Source organism: Spinacia oleracea, chromosome 3 (genome assembly GCF_020520425.1).
Source record: "Spinacia oleracea cultivar Varoflay chromosome 3, BTI_SOV_V1, whole genome shotgun sequence".
NCBI lineage: Eukaryota > Viridiplantae > Streptophyta > Magnoliopsida > Caryophyllales > Amaranthaceae > Spinacia > Spinacia oleracea.
In genome coordinates, this window is record NC_079489.1 from 97,902,399 (window position 1) to 97,925,413 (window position 23,015).

Consider the following 23,015-nt stretch of genomic DNA (forward strand, 5'->3'; position numbering starts at 1 on the left):
CTGTACATATCATGTCCAGATTAGAACTAATCTGTACAGATCATGTCCAGATTAGAACCGATCATGTCCCGATCATAATTGATCTGTACAAATCATGTCTAGATTAAAACCGATCTGTACATATCATATCCAAATCAGAACTTATATGTCTAGATCATAACCGATCTATCTAGATCATGTGTAGGTATATCTAATATAAGGGATAGTTAAATCATGATTAATGAGCAAAGTCAAATAAATAATAACAATATTATAAATTTGTGTCACGTTTATTTTACACGTAAGTCGTTTAATATTAATAAATGTAGATTTTTGTTTAAACTTAATTCTGAAGAATCAAATCAGATCAGACCAGATCAGATCAGATCAGATCAGAAAAAATAAGTTCAGATCAGATCAGACCAGATCAGATCAGATCAGGAGAAATAAGGTGAACTAAACAGGGCCTAAGTGTTCAAATAAATGGTCTCTTAATTAGTTTTAAAATTGAATTCCATAAGTGATGACTTGGCTCTTGTTAATCATGACTTTAAGAGATGTGTTTCAAATTACTGGTCTCTTAGTTTTATTAAAGAATTTGATAGTTATATCCGCTCCCTTATGTGTCATATTGGTTACTTGTATTAAATAAGAGATATGTTCTTGGTTATATCAGCTCTCTTAACTTTTAAAAAAATGTTATAAATATATTGTATTGTGGATGTCCATTATAACCCTGACATATTTATCCCATAATGTATGTATGTGTACATATTATATTAATTGGAATAAGATCATAACCGTCGGTTTCTCTCTTCCTATCTCTCCCTTTTTCCCTACTTTTATAACACGTTATCAGCACCATCGCTAATGGACGAAAGACAACGGGAATAATCAACGAGAGACAAAGAAAACTACCATGCATTATTTGATGTGAGTATTATGTGCGACTAATTATCATTTTTTGGTATTTACTACCTTAAAAATACACCACTTTTGTATTTACTATCTTATGAAAATTTTATTTTAAATTACTACCTTAGACATCCAAAAAAAAAAATATTTGCTACCACTTTACAATTTTCTCATTTTAAAATTAAAATATCTCTTTCTTTTCTTAATCGTTTAAAGTGATTCAAAGTTCATTATTTTTCTTTTTCTATATCGATTTCATTCAGAACGACATTTCAAAGCAATTCGATATATAATTAATAAATATTTTAAAATTGTACAAATAATATTTAATTCGTTTTACCTTTTGCAAAATGTTAAAAGCAAGATCCCTATGAAATTCTTACACATAAATGAGAAGAATGGGTTTGAAATCATATAAAATGATTAAGAAATGAAAGAGATATCTCAATTTAAAAATGAGAAAACTGTAAAGTGGTAGTAAATACAAAAAAAATTGAAACTTTAAGTTAGTAATTTAAAATAAATTTTTCATAAGGTAGTAAATACAAAAGTGGTGTATTTTTAAGGTAGTAAATACCAAAAAATCTTAAATAAAATAAAAATGTTAACAAGTTAAACTTGCCTATCTGAAACCAATAAACATTTAAATCTCTAAAGAACACAAAAGAGATAGCTTTAAGCCCTCAACAAAAGGAAGGAAATAGTCCATCTGTCCTTTTCTATTCTTTAAGTATTACGTTTTGACGCCCCATTTAATCTTTAGGTTTGAAATATTTCCTTACTATTGTGTTATAACATAAATGTCTTAATATTCTGTAAAAAAATCATGTCAAGTGATTATTTTAATCAATCAAATTTATTGAGACATTGAATCTTTCACACTTTTCCATTAAAGCTTTAAATCTTCCCTGGTTTCCCCATATCAGAATTTGGATAGAAGTAAAAAGAAAATATTAAAAATAACATAATTTTCATTGCTTAAATAAATATAAGAAAAAAAATATCTACAGTAATCTATCTCTATTATATAAGTCAAGAGGGGAGGGGCGATTCGGTAACAACACTTTTCGTGTCCACCCACAAAAATACGAAAATACCCTAACCTACATCGTTCTGCCGTTTATTTCATTGAAGCTGGCATTTATTCCAAAACTTTCAAACCATTTTCTCTCCCATCCTCTATCATCAGATTAGGGTTTCGTTAAAAAGCTCTCCCTCTCTCCTCTCTTTCTTCTTGCTCGAATTCTTCGAATCTGGACTAATTGATTTCGATCTCAATCCTAGCTATGGCCGATCGCATTGTTCTGCATGATATCAATTTATAAACTCACAAGGTAAATCATAGCATTTTTCTCTTTCATCGTCCTCAATCTTCATTTGCCTCCATTTTTATTTCCAAAATCGTAATTGTTGATTCTTATCAACTCATTTTATCAACTCACGAGGTTTCGGAGGTGGTTTCCGTCGGAGAGATTAATCTGATGGTGATTAGGCTTTCCTCTCCTCGAAATCGTCGCCGCCGTCACGAATGAAGGAAAAAGTCTGCAGTTTGACGGAGTTGTGAATGAAGGAAATCGAGGGAAGAGTATATGGGATACTTTCTCCAGACTCCCAGGTATTATTATTTTTAATTATTAGTACGAATACTAATTAATTTGTTAATTTTATAGCGATTAGGATATTATGTATATAATTGCTTAATTAATTTGTTGATTCTAATTAAATTGAAGCATTATGTAGTATTTTATTTTGTTTTCGTTTGAGGGGTAGTATTTTAATTTCTTAATTTTGATTAATTAGAATTATTATATAGCACAATTGATTAATTTGTTATTTTTTATTAAATTGAAGGGAGGATATTGGATTTTAGCGATGCGGATGTAGCTGTTGATCAATACCATAGATTCAAGGTAAAATTTGTCAAATTTGGGATTGTTTCGTTTGTTTAGGTTTAAATTTAGTTTCTTTTTGTTAAAGACAGAGTACCCCATCGTAATTGTTGAATTGGTTAAGACATAGATGTTTATTGTGTTTTGTTTAAGAATGATCTGGGTAGGGGAGGCTAAGGGATTTAACACAAAAAGTATCATCATTGTGAACTAAATTATTTGTTACTATTTTTTTTCTTGAGAATTACTATTTTTTTTGTTTCTTTTGAATTAGAACCCCCAAAAAGATTGAATCTTTGTTCTGCTGAAAACCCCCAACAACAAAATTAAATTGAAAAACTTTCTGGAGGGTACAATAATTCTTTGTGCGCAAAAAATCAGAAAAAGAAGCAAGAAGTACCAACAGTTGAAACACTAGGGTTTTTTGTTGTAATTTGTGTAAGGTAAGTTAATCTTTCATACACAAGAGGGTTTTCCCCCTGTTGCTTTCTAATCTTTGTGTGCAAAAAATCAGAAAAAAGAAGAGATTTTGCATGTTGCTGGGTGATTTTTGAGCTTGATTTGGTTCTGATTTTATTAGGTTCAAGTGTTAATTTGGATTGTAATTTTGATTTGAATTTGGAAGTTTTGATCTGGGTTTGTTTGATTGGTTCTGATTTTGATGAACAAATTTTCTTTTGAAAAGAAAAGCGAACTGATATATGTATGATTTGTGTGAAAGATTAATAATTTCCATGACTAAACTCATTCTTATTAGCCCATTGAAGTTATTGATGCCATCATCAATTCATCACTGGTCACAATCATGTATTTATGTGTCTCTAAGCTTTCTTATGTATAAAGAGCTTAATTCCTTGCTGATATTTTCTGCATGTTAAAGTGTTTACTTATTGAAAGTAATTGATTCCGTAGTTGATCACATTTATGGAGTGGCGTAATGTACCAAAATACAGCCTAATCCTAGGATATACATGATCAATTAAGTTTGACTAATTGATCCTAATTGATGCTAATTGATTCTAATTAATGCTAGCCTAATCTTAGGATATTTACAGAATATTAAATTGATTTAAAAAATATTCTTTGACTTAATATTGCCATATTCTATCACTTATCACTAGATTTCTTGGGTTGCCAGATTAGAAGGGAGAGTGCTCATGGAGAAAGTGTATGTTGCAACAATGTCAGAGCGCTCTTTGATGAGCTCCCAATGCCACATATCATTGTTGAATCACACTCTTTCCTGCTGGACCTCTGGACCTCTGGACCTCTTACAGAATGGGATTATGCCAAAGCTGAGAAAGTACAGAAGGTGCTCAGATATAACTTTGTAAATAATTGGCAACTAACTTTGTAAATAATCAAGAGTTTGCATTTTCATCTTGAACTTTGTAAATATTCGGAACTGGATCATAAGACTGTTGACTCTTTAATATTTCCAACATATAATTTTAGTTTATACATAATCTCGCACGCATCGCGTGCATATAAGACTAGTATTATTAAAGCGGAGTGGTGGGTAACGAGAGGTTACCAAACCCTCAATACTCCCCTCTTAGCTATGTCACGTTATACTCACTCAAAAGGCAATTAATTAAATCACATCTTCAATCACGCATCAATCAAGCAAGAAAAAAAGGAGAAAAAAAATTAAAAAGGGAAATTTAAAACAATTTTAATAATTAATCAAATTTAAATATCTTAAATAATTATAATCTAACTTAATAAAAATCAAAGTTTTCGAAATAAGAATAAAAAATATAAATAGGAAGAAATAATATAATTTCAGAAATAAACCTAAAATAAGTAATACGTATATAGCAAACTTAAAAAGTAAAAAGAACAAGTACGTAGGAAATGATACACACTATATAGAGTAGGGAAGAAATTAAATAATATAATTTCAATCTCCATTATACATACTACAATCTTAATAAATAAAGATTTTAAATGAGAAAATTGGTTTAGTGAGAAACTTAAAAATACCCTATAAAGTTATTTTCTAAAATCTCCGGTTCAATCTCCAACAAATGACAATGTCCATCAAAACCACACAATTAAACAAACATAATATAGATTGAATTTTAAAATTTGACAATTAAATTTAGGGTAAACCATTCCCGTAATATGGAATAAAAATATACATAGTATAAGGAGCCTTTGGTAAAAATAATGATTTTTAGATTTAATAAGTTTGGAGGATTATAAAAACTCAAGTTTATAAAGACTAAAAATTATGAAGCATATCAACAAAATATTTACGTAAGCATCATACGAATTCATTTACTTTTGTTCTACGTGTTTTAGAAGAAGAAAATGAAGAAATGTGGGTAGCGACTCACGACAATCCTTTGAATTAGATTAGAAGAATAACTTGAATGAGATAAGAAAAATAAGTTTATTATTACAATAGGGCATACACAAATTAAAATTTACCACATAATAATTTTCGAAATTTTTATTTGCAAAAGCCATCATGATTTTCTACTAATGTTCCTTATTGTTGTTAATTAATTTTTTAATTTGGTTTTTATGTTTATCTAAACATTATGCGGAGTATTCATGTCCATTGTGATGTTGATTCTCTATAAATATTGTTAGTTATTATACAGAATATTGATTTAGCAAGATTATAAATTTAGTTATTGCACGGAAACATACTAGTTCGTCTTTAAATCGCGTGCATGATATCAAACGTAAAGATTAAAATGGGGACGAAGAGGGTAATAATTATATCATTTTTAGCTATGTAATTTACATTTATTAATTTATATTTATTAACAATGATTTTATAATTAATTATTATAAATTTTCCAATGGTTTCAAAATTATCTAATACTAATAAGTTCAATAAGTAGCAACCAACTCTAATAAAGTCCTATACATAATTAAGTTAGATAAGTTTGGGTGTTATAAGGTGTATAGAACACACCCTTAGTAGGTAGCATTTTCGCATGTTAAATGCAAAATAAGGTTGAGCCTTTAATATTATTTTTAAAAAAGTCCATTTTACAAGACCAAAGGAGACTCGACTTTAAAACCATATAGCGACTCGGAAAATAGTCCCTTAGCCATAAAGTGAAAGCTTCTCTTTTCTTTAATTTTTTTTAATGTATCTCTCTTTATTTTATTTTTTAAGGTAATGTATCTCTTTTCTTTAGTTAAAGATATCTTGTTTTCCTTATTATTTTTGAACATAATTATTTCTTTACTATTTATTAAGAATATACTTACTTCATAGTTATTTATAGAAAATTGATAGCTAGGCATCATTAAGTGATACAAATGATGGATCATTTTCAAGGCAACAACGTCGCTAATCATAGCTATATTCCTCAATCAAACTCAACTTGCCTAGCTAACGTCTTCATCTAATGAACGAAACAACCCCTCTCTAAAAATCTACGATTAATCTTGCACCGTATAAGAACAACGTCCTAACATGAGAGTCGGTAAAAATTCGAATAAATAAATAAATAAAGAGCTAAACGACCCAACAAATTGACCATATTGTCACATTAGAGGCAAGTAACTATAGATGTTTCCAAACAGTGAAAACCAATGTGATGTGGGGAGGAAAAACAGTGAAGCAGCTAGTAGCAGTGGATAAATTTGGGACCATAATGCAAGGGAGTCCATACTTAAGAAAATTACAGGTTTACTTGAATTTGACCATACCAACAAAATAGTCCCTCTCAAAATTAATCACAAAAATGTAATATATGCCCCCTTTTCGACCCATTATATTGAAAAGGAGAGATTTTTTGGTTGAAATATCATAAAATCATATGCTCATCCTAATCAAAAGGAAAACACAATTTGGGCTCCACTAGAAAATCCATCTAATAGAATTGTAACCAATGAGGTGCCTTGTTTTAGGATCAACTTTTAAAGCTTAGCCAATAAGGTTGGAGATAAGACCATTTTGGCTTATAGGTTTGGGTTTGGTCCCCAAAAGTGTTATTTTCTCTTTCATCCCACCCTCCACCTCACCCTTTTTTGCAATCTACCTCTAACAAACTGCGCTTTTCAAACTGTAAAAGCGCATCGTTTTGGTCCCTACGTACTCGGTACTAGTAGTATAATACTACAATAGCCCCTTAAACCCTCCCAAAAGTGTTGTAATAATTGTAAGCAACATTACCTTCCGCTCCTACTCACGCATATTACTACTACTTGTATTTCTTACTCAAAAACACACACAAAAATAGGCATCTATCTCACCAATTGAAATTGCGAGATCAGTACCATGATATCCGAAAAGAAAATAGCAAACGCGATGAGCGGAAAGACTGCGAGAGCGTGCGACTGTTGCATACGGAAGCGAGCGCGATGGTACTGCCCCGCCGATGATGCTTTCTTGTGCCAAACATGTGATGGTACTGTCCACTCTGCCAACTCCTTAGCTCGAAGGCACGAGCGAGTACGTCTAAAGACAGCTTCACTCAAGCGAGCAGTTGAGGATCTTCAACGTCTCGATTTGCCCTCTTGGCATCGTGGGTTGACTCGGAAACCACGAACACCACGCCAAGGAAAGCATCAATCAAAATCCCAAGAGCGAAACCCGCTCCATGTAATTGTTCCGGAGCTAGGGATGGAGGATACAACTTCGTCCCAAGACGATGAGTCGGAGGAGCACCTTCTTTACCGGGTCCCCATTTACGACCCGTTTCTAACTCATCATTTTGGTTCTTCACCGACGATAGACGATATTAGACCGTTGGAGCTCGAAGAGGTAAACAACATGTTTAGCAATTCGAAACCATCCCCAGATGATTACATGCCTTCTGATATGGATCTTGAGGATTTTGCTGCTGATGTTGAGACTTTATTGGGGAAAGGCCTAGATGATGAGTTGTACGGGATTCAAGATCTTGGACTATTGGATTCTAGTCCTAGCATTATTAATATCAATGACAATGATATTTGCCTAAATGTAAAAGAAGAAGATGAATTGTGTGACGAAGGAGGAATGATTCAGGCAGATAGCAATAATGTAGTGATCAGAGAGTCATTCGAGCTGAATTTCGACTACGACGATCACGATTTTGGGACCACATGGGAAGATGAACAAGAGCACAAAAGAATCATAATGATGGAGCCTTGTTCAATAATGGTAAATGAATCATGTAAAATAGAAGAAAATGATGAAACAGAGAAAAGTAAGAGAAGAAATATATTATTGAGGCTAGATTATGAGGCAATAAGTGCCTCATGGGCTAGTCAAGGTTCCCCATGGTTGAACGGCCAACGCCCCGTGATTAATCCCGACGATTGCTGGCCTCAATGCATGGTAATTTTTCACTCTAATCATTAAGTAACATATATAGAATGTACGATATTAGTGTAATTGCATCTCTAACAGTGAATTTGTCATATTACAACAGGGAACGTGTGCACTACAAGGAAGACACCATCAACAACTATATGGAGATCATCAAATGGGGGGAAATGGAAGAATGATTGGAGATGGAGGACGGGAAGCACGAGTAACGAGGTACAGAGAGAAGAGGAGGACAAGATTATTCTCCAAGAAAATAAGGTATGAAGTCAGGAAATTGAATGCAGAGAAGAGGCCAAGAATGAAAGGGAGGTTTGTTAAGAGGTCTTCCTTTGCTGCGGCATTTCCTAACTAGTACTAGTACACTGTCATGTTTGGCTTTTTTTTTTAGGACTTTTGCACAAATGCAAATCTTGTAATTTTGTTTACCTTAAATTATTTGCCCATCTTTTTGTATACTATAGTAGTCGTTAGCTACTGTAACTCTGTAATTATGAGAGACACTCTTTGTATTTTATGAGTCTCATAACAACTCAATTAAATTTGTGTTCGACCTCGAATTCAAGTTCGAGGAGTATCATATACGAAGTACGAATTAAGTACATTGTTGTTCTAGCCTTTGTATCCATTGTAGAGGTTAATCTCCGTCAGCTATAACACAAAGTACATACTCCGTAGCAGTGGCGGAGCCATGATTTCACGGATGGTGGGTCACCATTCTACGCCGCTCACCATAAATCAATGTTTAAATTAAAAGAAAAATATTAATACTAAAAAAAAAAAATTCCAAAAGTAACAAGTATTAATTATTACAACCGAACTTCAAAATTACAATTGCTCTCTACGGCTTTTCATGTTTTGATATCTATTTATTATATCATCCATATCATATCATTCAAAAACAAATCTTTCTCTACGTAAGTAATCAAACAGTCATTCAACATTTGATCTCCCACTTGAGGCGAGGGAGGATTTTGTGGAGGAGGAGGGGGATTTTGTAGAGGAGGATGATCTTGATGAGGAGGTGTTTTTTTAAGAAAAAAACTAGAAATATCCCGTGTTTTCTTCCTTTTTATTATGAAAATTAAGTCACAAATACAATCAAGTACTACCTCCGTTCCTAAATGATCTTTACGGTTACTATTTGCACGGTAATTAAGGAATTTTGGTGAATATGTGATGGTGGGGTAACAAATGGAAAATGAGTGGCTATAAATTGTCCAACAATGTGAGTGGGTGAAAACTAATATTAAAGTATTGTGAGTGAGTAAGTTATGGTGGGCCAAATAAGAGTAAAAATGGAATAAAGTAGGAGTGTAAAGAACTTTCAGGAACGGACTAAAACGGAAAGCGTAAAGAACTTTTAGGAACGGAGGTAGTACTTAATATTGAAATAATATATAATTCCTAAATCAACAAATTTCTAATTAAACTATTTAAATATCAAAATCAACAAATTCCTAATTCCTCAACAATTCAATTCAACTCAACAATTGCTCAACAATTCAATTCAACTCAACAATTGCTCAACAATTCAATTCAATTCAACTCAATTCAACTCCTCACAAATTCAATTCAATTCAATTCCTAATTCCTCAACAATTCAATTCAATTCAACGATTCAATTCCTTACAAATTCTCAAATATCACAATTCACAAATTCATAAATACCACAATTCACAAACAATATATAAATATCACAAATTCACAAATTATCAACATATTACAATTCACAAATCATAATTCAATTATTATCAATATGTTTAATAATTAAAATTTTAATGTTTAATAATTAAATTTACCCAATTATACAATTAACAATTTATACCTCAAGACCTCAAGTTTAGTGAGTCACGAGTTTCACACTTGCACAGCACTTGCCGACTGCCGTCTTGCTGAATGGGGTTTTGGCTCGACGGGCGACGGCGGCTCCTCCTCGCCTCCTCGGTGCTCGGAAATGATGAAAATGCTGCGTCGGAAAACGCTGCGTCGGCTGCTCCTCCTCTTCCTCGGTGCTCGACAACCGACACTGCCTCGAGGCCCTCGAGTCCTCGACTGCTCGCTGCTCTTCCTCTTCCCCGCGACCACGGTGACTCGATCAGTTGAGTCGGTTCTGCTGCGGATTTGAGTCGGTGCCACTGGTGGGCCGGTGGGTGCGACTGCGACCTACGTCGAAGAGAGAGGGAGAAGCTTTTTAGGTTTTGTCTTTTGGTTTCTTCACTTGCTGTTGCGTTCCAGGCTTCCAGAGAGAGAGAGAGCGTGCGTTTCTGGGTTTTCAATTTTTTTTTTTTTTTTTTTTTTTAATATTAGTGGGTCACGTGACCTAGGATGCCAAAGGCTAGGTCCGCCACTGCTCCGTAGTAGGTAGGGGTGTGCAAAGATATCATAATTGTTTGATCCGATCCGTAAATTCGACAGTCCGATCTGATCCGATTTTATAGTTTCGTGTATTTCAAATTGGCCGATCGGATATTCGGAAAATAAAACTCACAATAGGAACAAACATGGAGAAGTTTCACCGGCGGAATAATTAATCAATATGAGACTCTTGAGTTGGAGCTTCATGGGGCATAAAGAAGAAAATAAGAATTTATTTTCTAGGATTCTGTAAGTATGTAGAAACTTGAATAATTCAGTAACACGGTACCAAAAGGAATCTAGAGGAACTTACGAGTTATGACGTCGGTTTATTTTCCTAGTATACTCCTAGTATTATGGTTATTTTAAATGTAAAATATGTGGCTTTTAACTTACACTCGTAGTTGATGGGAATGTACCTTTTATTTTGAATATGTATCTCCTACTTAAACTCTATTAAGTTAGGTTTTCAAAATAAAATATATTCTTCATAAAATCTTATTTAGTTTAGGATTGTGTGTTGAGTTCACCTTGTTAATAAAATATTAATTAACGTAAAGTGCAACCAGAATAGCTTCAAAACTCTAGGAAATAATGAGGCAGAGTCTTGCTGGAAAACTTGTACTCCTACAATGATACAAGAGTTTCATTCTTTCATTTATGTGTTGTAGTTCCGTCGGTATGGTCCGACATTTATTTTATATAATATTATTTTGGTGTTTGGTGGGCTCCCAACACCCTTCCTTTTATGGATAATTTCTTTTGGCCCGCTCGAAGCTTATTCTTAAATAATCTATGAGTCAAGAGTCGTGTTAAGTGTCGAGTCTTGTCTTCATGGTGAATTATTTATTAAATGGCTTTTGCATGTGGACTATTATATTGTTTGAGTGAAGCATGTTAGACTAGGATTTCATTCTAACTTGTTCGTAATCAGCTTTCGGTTACTTTGTACTTCATGTTTCCTTTGGTCATGGCATTTGCCTTAATAACCCTATGATGATCCATCATTGCATTTGCGTTGTTGGGGAGTAGATTTTGAATAACAGGTTTGTAGAGATAACTTGCGGGAGAAGTTATCGAGCATGGGAATGAATTTGAGAGATGTTTTCTTCCGCAATTATAAACTCTATTATTTTCTAGTCATTGACTACTTAAACTATTTAATTTGCCAGTTAATGGATTTTAAATGTTTTGGTTTGGGCCGTAATGGTTCCGATTTGTATGGAGGCCATTAACTATTATTAATGTTTTGAATGTTAGTTATTTCCGCTACGTAATTCTGGTATAGCCTTAACCGTTATCACGGTGGCGGTAATATCTTAGTAATTACTTTATTTTAAGTTGAAAAATGGTGTAATAAATGCAAGAAATTATTAGGTTGTTACAAAGTGGTATTTGCAGAGCTCTAGTTTAAGAGCTACTTTGCATTAAATAATAGTGCAAAGTGGTAATTCATTAACCTACGGTTTAGAAAGCTACTCAATAGTAATTCATACTACTTGAGTACTTTTGCAGAACTTTAGGATTTTTGAAATTTTATTTTTCCTAAAGTTAAAATGTTATTTTTGAGTACTCAATATTTAGAAAAGTCAAATACCAATTGTTTAAGTTATTTGGAATTAAGTAAAATTTTGAATTTTTATTTATTTTATTTTATTTTTAATTTTGTCGAAATTTTTAATTAAATTCGAATTAAATTCGAGTTGATTTTCCGAATTTATTTTACTGAAAATTCACTGTCCGAATTGGCGGCAAGGAGGCAAGCCTTGTGCAGAATGAGTGTCTTGTGACTCGTAGGGGCACGAGTAAGCGTCTGATTCTGAAGTGGAACTCTTGCCTATTGGCGACAAGAGCGAGGGTCGAGGGTCAAACGGGGCGCTTGTGTGCGTACATCAGGCACAAGCGGGACCGTCGACGAGAGTGTATATGTTTTGAGGGAGACTTTGTTGGTCTTAGAAAGCTTAAAGCATGCGACAGCACAATATCTATAAAGGCTAGCAACAACACATGAATTAAGCAAATGCAACTTCTGATGAGATTATTTTTTATTTTTTTTTATTAATCATCCGAAATTAATTATTTATTTACTTAATTATTTTTCGGAAAACTCTAATTTGGTCGTATTTTAAATTTTTAATTTTCGATTTTAATTTTAATAATTTTGTTTAAATTTAAAGTTATTTATTAATTAATTTCGAAAATTATTAATTATTTCTAAGTGAGAAATGGTTATGCATCCAATTCAATGCTATGTGTTAAGTATTGATTATGTGATTATGTATTTAGAATTTGATCATGTTTTATATTACATCTTAATTCATGATTTAGCATATACTTGTGCATTGAATTTGTTAAAGCTTATTTATATTATTTGGGGGATTAAATTCTTTTGTTGGGAAGGCGTTAGTAAGACTTTTAAGTTGTGTATTTCAGAATTTAAAATGTTGCCTTCAAAGTTCTCTAACCTGGGACAACTAGAGAAGTTGGACTGTGAAACTCCACACATTTATGCGAAGAAAATTGAGTTTGCTTGTAACTACTATGCTACAGTCAATGATTTCCCTCATCTAAGGAATAAGGATGTTATGTCTGAGATGGTTATTCATTGCTTGCCTCATAGGACACCATACATTGCCCTTAAGAACCAATTTCATGATATGCATTACGAAGATGGTACTCCTAATTACTTTAAGCATGGTACTCATGATGGTAGATGGAGGTATGACATGGAAGTCATGACCATTATTTTAGAGCTTGCGTAAAAGAGTTATGAGGATGGTAGGTTTGTAGAAAGCCTAAACTTAGATCGTATAGAAGGTGATGGTGATGTTGAGAATTCTATGAATGAAGATGATGATGAGATTGTGAATGAGTATAGTGATGATGATGTTGTTGAAATTGAGAATCCTAATCCTGTAGAGCGTGAACCAACTATTGAGATATCTAGTGATTCTGAGGCGAACTTGAAGCTAATGATGAAGTTAATAGTACGCCACAACAAAATGATGAGAATATGGAGAATGATTCTGATCCTGAAGAAGACATGGATGACCCTGAAGATCAAGAATTCACTCCAGAGCACTACAACGAAAGGAATGATCGTCGAGATGCCTTTAGCATTTGAGTATTTGTAATAGTTTAGTACTCATTTATTTTCGTTGGATAATAAAGTAGCAAAGCTACTATTTATGGTTTAAGTAATTTATTCTTTATGGTCTTAGTAGAATAAAGTATTATCCAAAGGATGTAGAACTCTTTATTGAAGTAATAAAGTACTTAGATTCTTTTCGCTACCCTTAAATTCTAAGTTCCATTTTAAGTTGAGTGATTATCGCAAAGGGATTTATTGATATTTCTTCAATGAAACTCTACATGTATCGTGGTTGAATTTTCTACCACTCGAATTTGTGTTACGAACAAAGGTGGGGTTTAGCCCAAAGTGGCGCCACTTCCCCATAGGGTCCAAAATTTTTGTTGCCTTATATGCTACTGATTTGGCTTGTTTAAGTGGATTTATACTTTAGTAATGTCGTGTCCAACCCAGTCATTAAAGTCAGTCTTTTATTTTATTCAGGAGAAGGAATATGGCTAACCAAGGAATTGCTGATGTGGTTAGACAATTAGCTGAGGTAGTGCAGAACTTAGCACAAGCTAGGAACAATCCAGGGCTTGATCTAGATGGGGAAATGTTAAAAAAGGTGGCCCAAAGTAAGCATCCATTGTACTAAGGGGAGATTAACCCAAGCGTACTAGAAAACCGCGCGGCTAAGGGAGTTTGATAAGATGATTGTAGCTGTGAATTACCCAAAGAACCTTAGGGTTAATAGTGTTGTTTATTACCTTAGGGGAGAAGCTGATTTATGGTGGCAAAGATGTGAGAACACCTTCAGAGCTACACCTATCTTTGGATGGGAATCATTTAAGGCTTCCTTAAGGAATAAGTTCTACCCACCATATCTGAAAAAACAGAAAGACCAAGAATTCATTGAGGTGATAATGGAAGGAATGTGTTGTGGGAACTTTTACGGTGCTGACGTGGCACGCGCTCCTCGGAGGTATCAAGTATGACCTGGCACGAACTTCTGGCAACCTGCAAAACAAGAATATTCCCGTAGGAATATTCCCTCCGATGCTTAAGTAAGTATAAGCTAGAGAGATAAGTAATTTGTAGAGAGAAGGCAGAGCAAAGATAGGTTTTCTGTTGTTGAGCAAGAATTCATTGCCCTTTTACCTAGGGATCTGCACTATTTATAGTGCTAGGGTTTCTCGGGAACTGGTCCTGCATGATTGAGTGTTTACGCAAGATTGGGACACGTGTCCTGCATTGGTTCTGGAGGCTTGTTTAGGCCCAATGTGGACCTCTTAATCATTTGGGCCTGGGCCCTGTGAAGTTTGAAAAATGCTCGTAGGCAAGCTTTTGGGCTCTTTCTTCTGGGCTTTGATAGTGCAGTCAGGTGGCATTCTTTTAGGCCACATCATTTGCCTCTCAAGGAGGATGCCCCTTGTCACTGTGGGGTAGGCTGCTTGATCGGAAGGAACGCCACATGTGAGGGCTTTTCAGATCTTAGATTTTCCTTTAAAAGCTTCAATTCCTCTTTCATTTTTCTTTTGTTACTTCAGAGCGATTTTTCTTTTAGAGAGAGAAAGTAAATTTCGTCCTTCCAAAGATCTGCTAGTGCGTGCGCTTAAGTGTTCTTGGATTTGCTGTCCAGTGTTCTTGAGGGTTTAGAGGATTTTCCAAGACTTCTCATCAGTTTGATCATTTTCTGGTAAGTTTTCTATCAACACCTTGTTGTTTGTATGCTTGTGGGACCTCTCTCGTTTATTGTTTATAGTATTATGTGGAGGCGTCTTGGGGGTTATGACACCTATCCCTTTAATTCTTTTCTAAAGTCAGACGTCCTGTCCCTTATGCAGGACGGTATGGCTCGAATTAGACAGACAGCTAATGTGCGTGCATGGGCTGCACCGCGAGAGGGGGACGATAGGGTTCCTTTTTCGAACCCGTCCCAAGGAAGTAGGAGTGGAGTCTATTCTTCCCATGATACAGGAGACGGGGCCATTAGAACAGCACATTCTCCTAGGAGAAGGAAGAATGTGGCTTCCCGTCCCCGCGTTCCACGCGAGGATTTTGAAGATGACTCCTCTAGCTCCTCAGACGAGGAGTTTGCAAAAAATCTTCCTCCTATGGTCCGGGGGAAGGAAGACGTCAATCTGTTTCCGTCGGATATCTTTCCCAGCATGAAATGGCTGCGGTACCTGAGGGAGCAGGGTCGTGACTTTGAGCGTTTTCTGCTCTTGCCTCCAGGTTTTAGCCTTAGGAGCCCTCGACCTCATGACTCCGTGGACCAACTCTCCCAAGGAGAGGTAGCCGTTTATACTGCTGCCTTTAGGTTGGGCTTAGATTTCCATTGCACCCCTTTGTGATGGACGTTTTAGAGGGGTATGACATTGGCCTTGCTCAATTGACGCCCAACTCATGGGCAAATGTTTTTGGTTTTATTGCCAAGTGTGCTTTGAGCGGCGTCACCCCTTCCTTTCCTGCTTTCCTTCGTCTCGTAGTTATTGCCCCTTCTTCTCGTTCTACCCAGGGGTGGTTCACCCTTTACAGCCATCGGGGATATAAGACGGTGGTGGGTAAGACCTCTAGTTGGGTTTGGTGGAGGAAGAAGTGGTCTGTTGTCCGAATGGAAGACCTCTCTCTTTCCAGACGTCTTTCTCGTTGGAACCGTCGGCCCCGTTATTTGTCTAGAGCTGACGCCTACCCTCGCCTCTCGTCCAGGGAGTGGGTGAAGGAAATAATGCCCTTGGTCCAAGTATGCATTCTATGTTAAGTCTAATAAATGAGGTTCAGTATTAATTAACAAGTTAATAATTCAGTGAGATCAAGTGAGCTGAATGCCTAGCTAGAGGCCGCTTCAGTTCAAGTGGAATTAATGATATTAATCCACAGCTTACTCTTGACTGAACCCGTAGGGTCACACAAATAGTACGTAAACGGATCAAGTATTTAATGGCATTAAATACTCCATCTATGAATATTCGGAACCGACGGATCTTGGTTTCAGTGGGAGCTAAGATCGTCACAGGCAAGAAATGAATACTCCGAAAACGATGATATTGCCGGAAACGGAAATATGGATCGTATCGGAAATATAAATATTATCCAAGTCGTAGATGTTGCCGGAAACGGAAACATGGTACGTATCGGAAAATATTATCGGAAATGGAAATATTGCCAGAATCGGAAATATTGCCGGAAACGGAAATATTGTCAGAATCGGAAATATTACCGGAATCGGAAAATAATTCCGGAAACGGAAATATTAAATATTTGTTCGAAACGGAAATTAATTCCGGAATCGGAAATATTAAATATTGTTCGTATCGGAAATGAATTCCGGAATCGGAAAATTTAATCGGAAGCGCATCGTACGAATAAGAATCGGACGAGGCCTGCCGGACGAGGCCCAGCACGAAGCCAGGCCATCGCCCAGCAAGCCAAGCGCGCCGCACAAACAGCCTCGCCAGGCCCAGCGCAAGGCCAGGCCCAGCAGGCTGCGCAGCGCGCACAGCGCGCACAGCACGCGCAGCGCGCAGCGCGCGCGGGCGCTGCGTGGGCTGCTGCTCGCGCGCACGCATGGGGGCCCATCGTGGCTGCCGTGCGTGTGTGTGCAAGTGTTTGTGTTCGTGCACGTTTCCTAAAACATGCAGAGTTCGGTTAATGATTAAATTCCTAATTCTATTTGATAAATTAATTAAATTAGAGTTCTTGTAGGATTCTAGGTTTAATTAATTTGTATCTGAGTAGGATTTCGATTCCCTTTCCATACCCCTATAAATATGAGGCTAGGGCTCACAATTTATAACGAGTTTTAAAAGTATTCAAAGTGAGTTTTTGAGAGAAAAATTCAGCCACACATCTTGCTCAAAAGTGCCGAAAATTCTAGTACCTTAAGGGCGATTCTAGTTGGTCAATCTTAAGGCGGATCCGGACGTGCTGTGGACTATCTACGGAGGGACGACACTTGGAGTCCTAAAGACTTGTTCTTGTTCGGTTCGGGCGCAGCTAGGGAGGGCACGCAACAAAGAGTATGCATCTAAATTATGCTATATGATTATGTGTAAATAATATGTATTCCTGGGTTAATGGTTGTTTCCGCATGATTTATGTAATATCATATGTATCATAACCTAACAGTGGTATCACGAGCCCCTTATTATTTTCATAATCTAAATTGCATAAACATGGTTAAATATTACAAATTTGCAAGAATTAAAAGGGGTGATTAATTTTCGTAATTGTTAATTAATTGCAAATTGCGTTTATTTAATTATACGTACGCAGTTTTTCGGCAGTTTCTTCGTTACTCATCCAAATCGAGTGATTTTTGTGTCAATTCCGCATGTAAAAGGCATTCTAAAATTTTGACAAAAATGGTGTTTTTCTGCCGAACCCAGAATTCTCAAATTCGAAGCCTAACTATGACTTTTCGAAGGTTTTAGTTTTTCGAATGCAAAATTTCGTAAATTTAAGATGTTAAATTAAATATTTGCGATTCTTGTTGATAAATCTTGAATTTTTGATTGACCTACTGCATATGTTTAACAAGTTTGAATGCCTAGTCTTGTTAATTATGCAATCTAATTTGTAATTATGATTAATTTGTTGAAAATTAGAATAATTTAGAATTAATTTGATTTTCATAATTAATTGTAATTTAATTAGAAACCTATGATTAAAAACCACCATAAAAATTGTAAATTTATGATAAATTTTAAATTTTTATGACCTAGACTTGAATCCATAACAATCGGAAATCAATTGGATAATAAATTTTCGATTTTTCGCCCTAAAATTATGAAATTAATAATATTTATTAATTTGTCATTAATTTTATAAATTTTAAATTTTTTTTATGCGATTCGTTCATATAACTTGCACGCACAAAGCAATGGACGCTTCGTGTTACCCTTAAGGGGTGTTGTATAATGCGGGCATGCGACGACGAGTAAGGGAGCTCGTCGCCCGTGCGGCACGAATGCAATGAGCAAGGGCGTAGTGCACGAGCACAAGGCAGCAGCCCTGCCTTGTGTCGTGGGCCACAAGCAATGGACGAATGGGCATGGGCGAAGGGCGAGCCAAGGCAGTCGCGTGTGTGCAGCAAGCGAGCTGCGCCACAACGCGCACTGCCTCGCGCAAGAGCGCGCAGCCTCGCGCGCAGCGAGCGCAAGCTCGCGTGCCACGAGCGCTGCGCCCAGCGTTGCTCGCGCGCACAGCGAGCGATGGCTCGCGCGCACAGCGAGCGATGGCTCGCGCGCACATCGAGCGATGTCGCGCGCCCAGCGAGCGATGGCTCGCGCGCACTGCGAGCGATGTCTCGCGTGCGACGAGCGCTGGCGCGCGCGCAGCAAGCACCACAGCGTGCGATGGCTTGCGATGGAGATGCAGCAGCTATGCGACGAGCGCATGGGCTGCGCGCACATGGCCAGCGATGGCTGTGTGCGTGCGGCCCATGGGCGTGCGATGCGTAGGGTGTTTGCGTTACGATTAGATCGTTTTGAATGTTTAATTTGAAAATTTTCAGTTTACGTAATTTTAATTAATTTTAAAATTAATAATTTAAATTATTTTCTAGTATTTTAATTTTGAATATTGTAATTATAATAAATTTTATTTATTCTAATTATTTTACTAAAATTAAAATCATGAATTAATTTAAATACAACTGAAATTAAATTAAACTTTTTGGATTCAATTATAAATTTATATGAGCTTTAAATTTTAATTAAATTTGTATGTTTCCGGTTAGACTTGAAATACATTTTTATGTTTAAAAATTAGTAAAGCATATGAATTTATTGGTTTAAGTGGGAGCCCTTTTAGTCATAAAACTCTTGATTAGGTCTACAAATCCTTAAGGTTAAAACAACTTGATTAGAATTAATAAGGACTGAATAATTGGTAGATTATTGGTGCCCTTGATTAATTGCTGCAAATGTTTACGTGATGCATAATGTGTTTTACTAACCAGCTATGTGGGCCATTCATGATAATGAATGGGTGAATGGTATATATTGTATATGTACTGTTTTGCAGGTTATGAAGTGACTAGTATGACCCAAATAGGATAGAAAATATGGTTTGCGTACCATTAATTTGAATGTAATTGGTCTAAAGTACCAAAGTTGTTTTTCAATTCAAATATGGTCTGCGTACCATCAAATAGTTGTAATTAGTTTTAATTATAGCTTATCCTATTTGAAGAAAATGGTGCCTCCCACGGAGATTTTCAAGACGGACTTTGAAGTCAAAGCTTCAAGATGAAGTCGGGCCATACTAGATCACCTTTATCTTATGCATGCTTTAAGTTATTTATTGCTTTAAATATGTCTTAATTATGCATAAGATTATGGCTTGATTATGTTGCATGATTAAGGATTTTAGTTCACTTAAAATCTAACCAACATAGTAAGAGCCTTAAGTTCCAAACTTAAAAATTGAGTTATAAGGTGCCATGCCAAAATATACACTTGCTTGGATATCCTTTACATCAATCTAGTAATAGTTTTCGCTCAGCGAGGTGTTACTTATTGGTCCTAAAGGGGCAAGGTACACAAATAATTGTGAGTACATGTTAGTTTTGGTGAAACTCAACGATATAAGTAAGGAGTCCTTTTATGTCGTGGCAAAATCGATAGGTTTACCTAATAAGTTCTTAGACGTACCTATCAACCAAGAATAGTTTCTAGACTATTAGCAAAAGGCTTTTGCTTACCTAAGATGTTTTAGGATTAAGTCGACAAACTGTGCTTAGTTCTTCAATGATTTTAGGATCTTGGAATCATTTTATTCACACCTGCCGGAACAATAAACTCGAATAAAATGCTAATGACTTGTTTAAATTGCATGATTGCTTTAATTTTCAAGTCATTATTCATGATAAATGTTTAGACTTTGCATGCTTCAATGTATGTTTTAATTATTGTTTATAATTAAATATCTTGCACTGCAGTAAATCCTTTTAGAAAGGTAACAGTAAATTTCCTCGATTGGTAGTGAATCCAAGAACGATTCACGGAAATGAGAGAAAATGAGCAATTTAAAATGTACGTTTCTTATAGCGACTTTTATGGTTGTTTTCGAGTATCAAAATCGAATGGCAAACCAATTGGTGCTTGTGAATTCAAAATACACTGTAGTTTTGAGATCATAAAGCATTGAGTTTAATACGCTCAGCTTTACCAATGGTTAACAACCTAATATCTTTGTCCATTTAATTCTCGAATGAGTCTAGTCCCTAGACATTCGAATAGATCGATGCTTAGAGAACTTTAGAAGCTTCTGGTAAGATCATCAAGTTGAAACAGAATATTCAACATAAATTAAATGGAAAGAACCTTGTTGGAGTGACATTGGACATGTCTAACAAAATATAAAAGTCAACACTAGAGAATTCAATTCTTAAGGCTATAAGAAAGGGTACAAGAAATAGGAAAACAAAGGAACACATGAAAGGAATTTACGATTCCGTTTCTACCTATAAGTTTATGTTTAAAGAGAAGTAACCTAGCAATCAAACTTCCTTGGTATCATATACCGCTTGAGGTTCTTACTTCGATAATAACTCAAACAATGGAAGCTAGGATACACTAATGACCTACAAGTGGGAAATGAAGCATGGCAATGCTACATTAGTTGTAGGGTCATCTAGTTTGTTTTAAGTCCTTTCAAAGGCTGGAACTTAATGGCTATTTTGTTCCATAATCAGCATACCTAAATTTCTGCTTCAAACACAGAAAGACTCACATTCAGAAGAACAAAAACAATGCTTGATTGTTTGTTCATTTGAATGAAATGGTCATTTACAGAATGAGTCAATATGCTTGATTAAAACAAACAACTCTTTAAAGAACTTTACTAGGTTCAAATCAACCCCTTGATTTGAGTTCCACTAATCTTTGGCATTGTTGCTTAGACCATATCAACAAGTTAACATTCAAAAGCTCTATTTTAACGGACTTTTGAAAGTTGGTTGATTTCTAGATCAACTTAAGACAAGCAAGTTTTACTTGTTGAAAGTAACAAAAGATATGAACTATTGTTAGAACGCCTAGACGATAGAGTTCAAAGCTAAAGAAAGATTTTATGACTTTATTATTTCACATGGATTTGAGTGAATATAGGTTTATTTACTCAAATGTGATATAAGTTGAATCTGTTTGGCTAGTTCAAAGATTCAGAAGTATAAAATCCACTTGGCAAGAAATCATAAAGATCTAGGTTAGATCATGTTGATGATTACTTGAGACCAAATATGATCATCAATGATTGTGTGTTGTAATTTCACAATCTAGCTCCATAAGATATGGCATATCTAAGTTGGAATGATCGAAGTCGATTAGTACTTGATTCAATCAATGATGGATCATAAAGACTTTTCCTATAATTTCTAAAACAAAATGCTCAACTACCACCAAACTAAACCAAATTCGTCAAAGCTATTGAAAAGTAATTTCAGAATATCTTTTCATAATATATCTAAAGAGTTCTTAAACTCAGTGGGAGCTTAGTGTTTGTTATTCAACAAACTAAGGTCCAAGTATAGATATATGTTTCATTGTGATTTATTCAAATGAGACACAAGGGTATTGTTTCTACCACGAATTTTTGAGAACATAATGTTTGTTTGCTCGAAATAATGTCCTTTTGGAGGTTCGTTTCCAAAATGACAAGTGGGAGAAAATAGACCTCGAAAGTTTTCGAGGCGAACAACAAACATAAACGGACATTCCGGAGGCTTTTCGAAGTGCTTCAGAAAATCCGAACTTATTCTTTAAGGACTTTAGAAGTGGCTTTAAAGAATAGATATCTCTTAGAAGACTTTACAAGTGCTTCAAGGAGAACATAATATTCAAAGGACTTTCAAGTGGCTATTGATATTCTATTGTTTGATGTTCTATACCCAAGTAGGCATAGAATTCAAGTCACTGAAACTATGAGATTCTTCTATTAGATAGTGAAGAAACATAGAGATCAGGTCAATGAAACTATGAGATTCTTCTATTAAATAGTGAAGAAACCTACAACTTGCAGTCAAACTATTATCATGTAGATTAATGAGTTTGTGACTTGTAAGAAAGCTATGACGAAACCCAGATTCCCTAAAATGGTTAGAGGCCATATATAGACTCAAATGTTTTAGATGGTTAAAGGCCATAAAACATACTCAATGTTTTGATGACAAAATTAAAATTTTGTTGATTTGCAAGAATAGTTTCACACCTATTGGTTGCAAGTTTGTTTTAAGGATAAAAACCATCAAACATGGAATTGTGTTCACACACAAAGCTAGATTAGTTGCTAAAGGTTACAAGCAAATTCATGGCATGGATTGTGTTGAAACCTCATGCAAAATCGTAATGCTTAAGTCTATAATTCAAGAAATGATTGCATATTGGTACATATGGCAATTGGATGACAAAACGTATTCCTCAATCAAATGATGGAATACAATATGTACATGTTATGTCATAGAGTTTGTGGATCCAAATAAATGCTTGAAAAGGAAAGCTAGCTTATAAAATCTAAG

At 35.3% G+C, this 23,015-nt stretch overlaps 2 protein-coding genes across 2 annotated transcripts; both read left to right on the forward strand.

Annotated features, from left to right (window-relative positions):
• Nucleotides 1-523: 523 nt before the first annotated feature.
• On the forward strand, nt 524-5,384 carry LOC110798726 (uncharacterized). Its single transcript, XM_056839430.1, has 4 exons — nt 524-554; nt 2,387-2,509; nt 2,746-2,804; nt 3,922-5,384. Exons 1-4 carry the CDS (start codon nt 524-526, stop codon nt 4,138-4,140), a joined length of 432 nt encoding a protein of 143 aa, XP_056695408.1. The 3' UTR covers nt 4,141-5,384.
• A 1,378-nt stretch (nt 5,385-6,762) lies between these two features.
• Nucleotides 6,763-8,679, forward strand: LOC110798725 (zinc finger protein CONSTANS-LIKE 16). The gene is made up of 2 exons (XM_022003910.2): nt 6,763-8,076; nt 8,171-8,679. Exons 1-2 carry the CDS (start codon nt 7,033-7,035, stop codon nt 8,417-8,419), a joined length of 1,293 nt encoding a protein of 430 aa, XP_021859602.1. The 5' UTR covers nt 6,763-7,032; the 3' UTR covers nt 8,420-8,679.
• The last annotated feature ends 14,336 nt before the right edge of the window (nt 8,680-23,015 follow it).